This window comes from Elgaria multicarinata, chromosome 5 (genome assembly GCF_023053635.1).
Source record: "Elgaria multicarinata webbii isolate HBS135686 ecotype San Diego chromosome 5, rElgMul1.1.pri, whole genome shotgun sequence".
In the NCBI taxonomy this organism is placed as follows: domain Eukaryota; kingdom Metazoa; phylum Chordata; class Lepidosauria; order Squamata; family Anguidae; genus Elgaria; species Elgaria multicarinata.
The window spans coordinates 53,676,479-53,686,566 of NC_086175.1; the positions used below are offsets into that span (position 1 = coordinate 53,676,479).

A 10,088-nucleotide genomic window follows, 5' to 3' on the forward strand; every position below is an offset into this window, starting at 1 on the left:
ACTGAAACAGAAACAATACTATGACAGAGGGTCAGTGAGCTCCCCCTACTCAACCTAGGGACAATGTTCAAGTTCATAATGGCACAACACGTAGGAAAAGGTATGGTTGATGAGGAGACTGCCTTCAAACACACTCTTCCAAATAAGAGAGGAAGGATGAAAGGGCAGGTGAAACAGAATGAAACCCATAAGGAGAGGGTAGTTGTATTAGTCTATTGCAGAAAACAAAGAGTCACAGAGCAGGTCATCTAGTAATCAAAAGAAATAGTCCAGAAATGAATAAATACTAGATGGAATCAGGAAGAACCCTAATAGGAAAGATGAGATGGTTGGATAATAGGATTTAGTTGAATGGCTTCCTCATACCCTTCGTCATGGCTGCTCTTAAAGATAGCTTTAAGGGTTTGAGAAAGCCATGACTGAGGTTCAAGGTAGAAAGAGAGGGAGAGAGAGCTATTGCTGTTAATAGTTGTTAATAAATAACATCATATTGAAGGCCTTTGTGCTTCTTTTCTGGAGCGACGGTTAAACAATACACCAATGGCTCTCCCACACTAGAGCCATTCAAGAGGCAGTTGTACAGCCATCTGTCAGGGATGCTTTAAGGTGGATTCCTGCATTGAGCAGGGGGTTGGACTCGATGGCCTTGTAGGCCCCTTCCAACTCTGCTATTCTATGATTCTATTCTACAATCAGCCAGACAGTCCTCCAAAGTCCTTTCAACTGGCTGTTGGCAGCATTCTAACTGCCTCAGAACTCTACAGAGCAGTTGCTATGGTATGCAGTTCAAGCTATCTTCAGGTCTTCTCCCTCAGGATAGGAACACATTTGAAAGACTTAGAAAAGCTCTTGCATGCTGTAGTCTTGTTGAGGGGGGCATTTCATGTAAGTATATAGTATTAACTTCTCTTCCAGCAGGCCTATCCAGTAGAATTTTAGGATACTTTTAGTATGCTTTTAGGATATTTTTAACAGTGTATACTATGTTTTTAATTAGTATTTTATGCTTGCTGTTGTTCCCCGCCTCAATCCAATCGGAGAGGTGGGTAAGAAATGAATTATTATTATTATTATTATTATTATTATTATTATTATTATTATTATTATTCACACCAGCGGAAGTGCTGCAGAGTTTAGTTTGCTTTGGATGAGAAACCATAGGATACTTACGTTGTATTCTGTGTCTTTTATATTATTTACAAATCTACATGCAGAGAATGTTGAAAATGAAAACTGCTGAGCCAGCATTAGGTTCCCACAGAAAGTCACTAACTACTTAGATTAGTCTTTCCCAACTTGGTGCTCACCAGATGTGCTGGATTACAACTTCCATTATCCCCAGCCACCATGCCCAATGGAGGGCAACAGATTGGGGAAGGTTGACAGCTCTCAAGGCTGTTTTCAGCACAGCTAAACTTCCAGGTCTTAGAGGTCAACCCAGGAGAATGAGACTGCCTTTTAGGTGTTTTAAGCTGCAAGCTTATACACAGTTCTTCCGGAGTAAGTCCCATTGAACTCAATGGACTTTACTTCTGTGAAAATATGTATATGAGTGTATAGTTAACTGTCATTTACAAAATTCTGCATATTGACATCTGGGCATTAGATAAATTGTCTGCTGAAGTTTGTTTGTTAGGTCTCTAATAACTTGTGATTGATCAGGATAAAATTACAGTAATTGAACTATTTACAGCAGGGATAGTAACCTGGTGCCCTCCAGATATTTTGGACTACAACTCCCATCAGACCCAGCCAGCATGGCCAATAGTTAGGGATTATGGGACTATAAAACATCTGGAGGATACCCAGTTACCTGTATCTGATTAAAGGTAATCAAGACAGCCAAGTAACAATACTTCTGTACATATTAACATAAAAGGTTGATGTGGGTGAATATTGCTGCTAAAATATTAGCATCTGATCCTTTTCAAGGCAATAGATCTTTTCTACGTTTAGCCACGACAGAATTGTGTCCAAGGGCAGTAGTCAGTACTGCCGCTGCACTCCCGCTGTTTCTGTTGTGTAACAGGAAGCTCACGCTTCCTAAAGCAAGCCTGGAAACAAGCAGAAGCACTCGTTTCTGGAATGGGATGAGTCAGAGGAGCTCGCTTCTTCAAGCTGCACTGACCTGCCCTGTTCCAGAAATTGGCATTCCGCTCATTTCCATTTGTTTCAGTATCTGGCAGCCAGGCAATTGAACTGGCTGTGATGTGTGAGTGAGAGAGCCCCAGAAACACTAGCCAAGCCTTCCAGTTCACTCTCATCACTAGTTGGTGGGTGGAACAGGATGAGGGTGTTCAGCCCTTTCCCTCAGCTGAGCAGGCTGGCTCTGATGCTGGTGTATTTTACCTGGTTGCATCAATCTTCCTTCTTCCCCTTCTTTCTTATTCTATCTCCTAATGGTTCTCCACCTACTCCATCTTCCTGTCCTTCACCTTCTCTTTCCTACCTTCCACTTCCCTGTTGTCTGTTATCCATCCTCCTCCACGCATCTCAAGCTTTCCTTCATCTGAGCTGTCCCTCCCTTGCTTGTTGCCCCCTTCGTCTCCAGCTGCCATCTCCCTTCTCTTCCTCCATCTCTCCTCCCCACTTCCTGATGTCTGGGAGACTCTTTCAATATGCCCTGGTTATTTCTGCCCTCTCCTTCCTAAGCCAAAGCTGCAGCTTCTGCCATATGATAGACAGGCTGGTGAGTCGGCTGAGCCCGGCTGTGATATCATTCTCAAATGCTGCCACATATGAGCGACCCAGTCTGGCCTCCTCATCTGTCAGGTCAGGGGCAGAGGGGGGCAGCCAACCCCCCAGTGGCCCACCACAGCAGGGCATAATTCTGAAAAGAGTTTTCACATCTGTTTACTTTGTCTTCCAATGCTAAGGCCAAACTAGACATGGTGAAAGAGAGGCATGAACACTGAAAACAGGGTTCAAAAGAGTTCTTTAATGTATTGTGGCTTAGACCCATCTATGCCTTGTACACAGTTTTTGGACAAGTTACTTGTCCTATGTGACTATCTACACTACCCATGGCAGCCATTTTGTACTGGTGCCCATGGCAGTCTCTCAAATAGCAAAATGTGCCCATGAGCCAATAAGGTTGCCTATTTCACTTTTTGCAAAAAGCACACACACACCCCGATCTAGATTGAGAACTGGGAATGGGGGCGAGGTAAACCTTTACCCATGTGCCATGTACTGGATTAAAATGTTCCTTCTGAAGCTGCTATTTGCTGAGGCACAAAAAGCATACAGGCTTATCATACTTCTCCATTGTCTATAGTTTGGCCCAAAGTATCTCAAAACAGAATGGTGCATCTGAGAACATGAAGTGCCTTTTACAGTATTAATATGTTCACACAGTAATTCGGAAGTGCAGTGATCAGCCCAGCAATTAAAGCTAATAACAAAATAACAAGCAAAGATGTAGGCAGCGTAATGGGATAAGGTGTAAATAAGGAAACCAGATGGTGTAAACCAGAGATTTCTCCCAAATCAGATGGGACAAGATGATGTACAGATTCAAGGAGGCACAAAGAGGAGCTAGGCATGAAACAGTAGAAGACCTGGCCAGGTACATGTCACTGGGCTGGTAGAAGCGGACGTCCCCTCCCCTTCCACACCAGCCTTTCTAGCCCCCTGAAAATGCTACCGAGAGGTTTAATGGAACCTGCTGAATGGATTGAAATGTGGTACGGGGGAAGGCATTCCTGAAAATGGGGTGGAGGCACTTTCCATGAGTGGAGCCCTTCCTTCCACAGAAGGCAGGTTCTGAGTCCAACCCTAAATCTCAAGATATGGTATATGGGGGCACTGGCGGTAGACCTTGACTGAGTGTCACTACTGGATCAAACTTTACTGGGGGAGGTTCGTATATTCCAGGGCACACTTTTGCTCAACTGCATAAATGAATGTTGTTTTGTTTTCAGCAAAGCGGCAATTGTCAAGATGAGCAATATCCTAGTTAAGGCAGTTCTGCCATCTGAGGAGGACACCCTGGTATCCAGCTTGTTGACACACATTACTTGCTTCCAGTTCTGCAGCATTTTGCTTGCTATTATAGGTTGGATTCTGTGCATTATTTCAACTGCAGGAGTGCAATGGCGAGTATGGCACGTAGACAATGTTACAGGCATCAGTTCTGGCATAGTATGGGTCGGAATCTGGAAAGTCTGTTTTAGGCATGATGCAACTCCTGATCGAAACACATATTTGCACTGCGAAGATTTCACTGAAAATTACAGGACCCTCCCTAAGGAAATTTTTATTGCTCAGGACCTCATGGCATTAGCTTCCATTGTCAATGCATTGGCTATTGGTTTTATGTCCTTTGCCTTATGGAATGTTTTCAAGAACACCAAACAGAAAAAAGCCTTGATTACATTTTTCACAATTGGAGGCATTCTGAACTTCACTTCCGGACTCATTGTCCTCGTCCCACTTTCCTGGAACCTACATTCCGTCCTGGCAAAGGAGGAAATTGAGTTCCCGGATTCTTTCCAATTGCCGAGAATTCCCAAGGACCAGTCTGTTGGCGTGGCTATTTATGTCGGATATGGTGCTGTAGCATTCCAGTTAGTGAGCGGATTACTTACTCTCTTTCAGAAATATTTGACATTCAACAAAACACACCCGTTTGACATTATACAAGCCCAAGCAATGGCAAGTAAAACTAAGGCTCATAACTGCCCGTCATGTGGCTCTTCGGTGGATCTTACAGGGCTTTTTAAAGTCTCTTGAGAGGTCTAGGGGCAGACCGCCCAGTTGACACTACCCATTTGTGAATCAGTGCCCTTTTTGCCTCTGCTGGGGGGGGGGGGGGAACCCCAACTAAATATGGATACAATCCTTTCAACAAACCATCTATGTTTGACATCAGAAGCAGTATGTTAATATTTTATGGATTGTCTATATATGGATCCACTTGCAATGCATATTCTGGGACGGGGCAAGGGGAAGGGGAAAACTCTGAAATCACCTACAAAGGGAGAACAGCCCTTCCAAACCATAACAAACATGTTTTTCATGTTTTCATTAACCAAAATAAACATCAACAAGGTTAAAGAATATGTTTTTAGTATCATGCCAAAATACATTTAGGTTATTGTAACACTATTTCATTTCCTTCCCACTTTTCTTGGCAGCAAATTCAGCAATGAGAGTATCAAAAGTAGTTTGTATCCAAAGATCCCATTTTATACAGACAACAGATAATAATAGTATTGAATGCTGCATTGCTAGCTGTAATTTATGGGGGTTGGGGTGGGTAGGATGTGTGGTCATTTATTGCTTGTTGAAAGGGTTTTAGGGACTTTTTTAAATAAGGAAAGAACCCCCTTATCCAATTGATGATAAACAGTAAGGACACAATCCTATGCCTATTTAGACAGAGAGAAAAAATCCCACAACTCCCAGAATTCCCCAGCTACCATGTTTTTGTTTGTCTGATTTTGTTAAACAGGCATAGGGTTGTGCCCTAAGCATCCATTTTTTTTCTCACCCCACCCCAGGTCATTGATATATGTTAACTTCTGCATCTTGCATATTAAACCATTTACAATCATCACTTGTATTATTACATTTGCTTATTCTGGTGTTATATTTTCAAAATAAGAGAAAAAGTGAATAGGAATGTTATGAAAGCAAAAAGCAAAGAGCGTTCAAAAAGGGAAGATAAGAAAAACAGAGCATTGTTTTGATGGTGCAGCGGAACGGGTCGTGTGAGGGGACAAATGTAGATTCTACTGCTCAGTCCACAGTTCTAAAAATTGTTCCAGATATTTTGAAATTTGTCTCCCCCCCCTTTAATAATTTGAAGAATACTCTTTCCCCTTTAGAGTTTGAACTTGGGAGGCGAAAGCTGTGTGAAAGCGTTAAAACAATAAATCTAATAATTAAGTCCAATAGGTTGGTTTCCGATTTAGATTTAAGATTAGATCCATAGAAATCAATGGGACTTAAGTTAGCTATGACTATCACATACTGTTGGATGAAATCTGTGCCTGCCAATTCATCAGCGGTTTTCATTGCTCTCATAACGTGAGCCATTTCCCCTAAATCCTTCCTTCCAGCCAACATCAATTTTTCAAGAAATGAAGAAAATTGGATGTAGCTTCGTTCTAGTTCAGACACAGCTCTCATAATTTAAACATATGGCATTAAGTCAACACACATGGGGGATGTTGATTTTTGTAGGAGGTTAGTTTCTGAAAGTTCTGCAAGCTCACGTGAGAGAAGATGAAGAACATATGGGGAGTGGAACTTGGACTCTTTCTCGCTCCATGAGCTAGCAAACGAATGAGTTCCAGGGAAGGGGAAAATGGGTTATATCATTTTATTCATTTATTTATTGCATTTTTATATGGCCCAATAGCCGAAGCTCTTTTCATTTGCAATCCCTCCCCCAAGCACTGTGATTGGAGGGGGGACAGGAAGGGGACTGTACCTATTGGTTAGCCACATATGTTAATCTCAAAACTACCCATCCCTCACCTCTCAGTGACAGCGTCTTCCTAATATAGAAGTGTTCAGTTAGTTGTCCATCAATATGAAACATGCCCTCACGTTGCCTAAAAAACCTTTGGAAACATATGGATCCATTCAGGGCTCTGAATGACCTAACCGCACTGCGGATTTCTGACAGTTTTGAAACCGCCCCGAAACTGCACCATGATTTCAGAGATCCATCGGATCCCCAGATTTTTGATGTAGAGCGCACACCCTTAATGGACAGCTCCGTCTTTCAGAGGCCTATCAGAGTACATCATGAAAGAGTCTGTGCCTTAGGAGTGCCAGTGGGTAGTCGTTTGCTCAAGACAGGGTGAACACAATGTTTCCAAGCTGTGTGAATCTGCGGGACTGTCTATACCAGCCTTCCTCAACCTGGGGCGCTCCAGATGTGTTGGACTACAACTCCCAGAATGCCCCAGCCAGGCTGGGGCATTCTGGGAGTTGTAGTCCAACACATCTGGAGTGCCCCAGGTTGAGGAAGGCTGGTCTATATGCTCTGAAAGCCTTGGAGTGGCTCTGAATCCATGCCTTGTCAGCTATATGATGCAGCCACCGATTCAGGGACTTACTCTTGACTTTTCCTGCCCAAGCAAGATCTTCCCTATCTGTCCTTGCTTGCATGCTGTGCTGGGGGGGAGGTGGGCATTCGCAAGTGGAATGCATCCTCTCATTGGTCATCAGAAGAAGTGGATGGGGGAGGGGGGCAGGCCTGGTGAACCTAATGGCCGCCAGAAAGCCTGCACTGCCTCCCTTCATGTCTATAACTTGCCACCACCCCACACCAGCGATACTGTGGGCTTTGGTGATGGAGCGGCACCATGAGACAGCCATTGAGTCTAATGATCCTGGGCAATTCTGTTAGTGTGGAAATGCTGCCTCATATCAGGTCGCACATTTGTCCATCTAACCCAGAATTTCTACTCTGACCAGCAGAGGTCTTTCACAACATCTGATTCTTATCTAATTGAAGATGCCAGGGACTGACCCTGTAAAATTATACAGGGTTGTTGTTCACTCTGTAGATGGATCTGCTGATCTATGACAAAGCTTTGCCAATATACAGTCCTTCAGAAATGCACAGTCCTGTAGGACGAACCACTTCTAAAAAGAGAAAACACTGGACACGAAGGTATTTTACATTACCCTTATCATACCTCACATGGTTGTGAGGCTAAAGCAATGGTGGAAGTGTGTATGTTGGCTTGAGCACCCCAGGAAGGAAGTCGGATGTAAATGTAATAAATAAATTAAAAAAAATTAATGGAAACAATTCATCTTTTCAATTCTAAGGGTGAATGGAAAAGCAATCCAATCAGGGCAAGAGAAGGAAGGGAAAACATATTTCTTTTCTAGACAAAAGGTCCAATTTTAACACCAGAAGTGCCCACAGTTTTCAGTACCAATGATCTCACTATACCGAAGTCCTAAAATGAATGGCAGTATACCAATATTGCTGGCACTTTACTTGGGTGTTTCCAGCTAATCTGCTGGTGCAAACAAATCAGGATTGTGAAACAGATACCCAAATATGCTAGAAGGGATAATAAGTTTCTGAAGCTAGTAAAACAAGGGTTGGTTTTAAATGATTAAAAATGTTACAGACACCTGAGGAACACAAGAAATCTACCATTCTGCATCAATCATACTTAGTGTTGTGCTACAGAAAAGACACCAGAGGGAGGTAGAGATAGAGTCAAGTACATTACCATGCTTGTACTTAAATGAAATTATTAAAGCGTTTTGCTCAATGGAACAAATACAAATATTATTTAAATGAATAGCGTTTATTTAAAACATTTGTATTTCATCTTTCTCTTAAAAATGTCTGAGGCAATATGAACAGTTGAAATAATAAAAACATAAAGAACAACCCTAGTTTAAGGAGAAACAGATACTCCAGTTACACACAGTGTAAGAATAAAGGTGTGGTTTGAATCAGTGATTTGAACATGCCAAATGGAGGCGCCCTCCACCCTCCACCCCACCCACCTCAGACTGGTCAGTTAGGAGAAAGATTAAAACAACTTCCTGTTGAACAACTTCGTTAAAAAGAAAGGTTAAAAACTGGGGCCAAAGGCAGGGGGCAAGGAGGGGCCACCCAAAAGCTGGCCATGGCAAGACACTCCTCTCTCTCTTCTTCTAGCTGGATTCAAATCTGACCTTGATGGAACATGCAAACAAATCTCTGTTGATAATCTTAGTTAGCACCCACAAGCCCCTTCCCACGCATCAGAAGCAGCCCTTCTTTGTATTATTATTTATTATTATTATTTATTTATATAGCACCATCAATGTACATGGTGCTGTACAGATTACACAGTAAATAGCAAGACCCTGCCGCATAGGCTTACAATCTAATAAAGTTGTAGTAAACAATAAGGAGGGAAAGAGAATGCAAACAGGCACAGGGAAGTGTAAACAGGCACCGGGTAGGGTGAGGCTAACAGTCAGAACAAACTCAATATTTAAAAGCTATAGGGAAAAGAAAAGTTTTTAGCTGAGTTTTAAAAGCTGTGATTGAGTTTGTAGTTCTCAAGTGTTCTGGAAGAGCGTTCCAGGCGTAAGGGGCAGCAGAAGAAAAAGGACGAAGCCGAGTAAGGGAAGTAGAGGTCCTTGGGCAGGCAAGAAGCATGGCATCAGAGGAGCGGAGAGCACGAGCGGGGCAATAGTGTGAGATGAGAGAGGAGAGATAGGAAGGAGCTAGACCGTGAAAAGCTTTGAAGGTCAACAGGAGAAGTTTATATTGGATTCTGGAGTGAATTGGAAGCCAATGAAGAGATTTCCAAAGTGGAGTGACATGGTCAGAGCAGCGGGCCAAGAAGATGATCTTAGCGGCAGAGTGGTGGACAGAGACCAGCGGACTGATGTGAGACGAAGGAAGGCCAGAGAGAAGAAGGTTGCAGTAGTCCAACCGAGAGATAACCAGTGCGTGAACGAGAGTCTTGGCAGAAGAGACAGACAAAAATGGTCAAATCCTGGCAATATTATACAGGAAGAAACGACAGGATTTAGCTACTGCCTCGATATGAGGAATAAAGGAGAGCGAGGAATCAAATATTTGAGTGCCCCCTGTCTGAAAGGTCCCTTTTTGGCAGTATCTCCCCTGCTCTAGCAATGCAACTCTCTCCCTGAGAGGCTCACGTCCAACCTACGTTATTTTTTTTTAATTTATTTTATTTATTTATTAAATTTTTATACCGCCCAATAGCTGAAGCTCTCTGGGCGGTTCACAAAAATTAAAACCACAATAAAACAACCAACAGGTTAAAAGCACAATTACAAAATACAGTATAAAAAGCACAACCAGGATAAAACCACGCAGCAAAATTGATATAAGATTAAAATACAGAGTTAAAACAGTAAAATTTAAATTTAAGTTAAAAAATTAAGTGTTAAAATACTGAGAGAATAAAAAGGTCTTCAGCTGGCGATGAAAGGAGTACAGTGTAGGTGCCAGGCGGACCTCTCTGGGGAGCTCATTCCACAACCGGGGTTCCACAGCGGAGAAAGCCCTCCTCCTAGTAGCCACCTGCCTCACTTCCTTTGGCAGGGGCTCACGGAGAAGGGCCCCTGTAGATGATCTT

General features: G+C 42.8%; 1 protein-coding gene across 1 annotated transcript; it reads left to right on the top strand.

Annotated features, from left to right (window-relative positions):
• The first annotated feature begins 3,942 nt into the window (after window positions 1–3,942).
• On the top strand, window positions 3,943–4,734 carry CLDN34 (claudin 34). The gene has a single exon (XM_063127680.1). It carries the CDS (start codon window positions 3,943–3,945, stop codon window positions 4,732–4,734), a length of 792 nt encoding a protein of 263 aa, XP_062983750.1.
• Window positions 4,735–10,088: the final 5,354 nt, after the last annotated feature.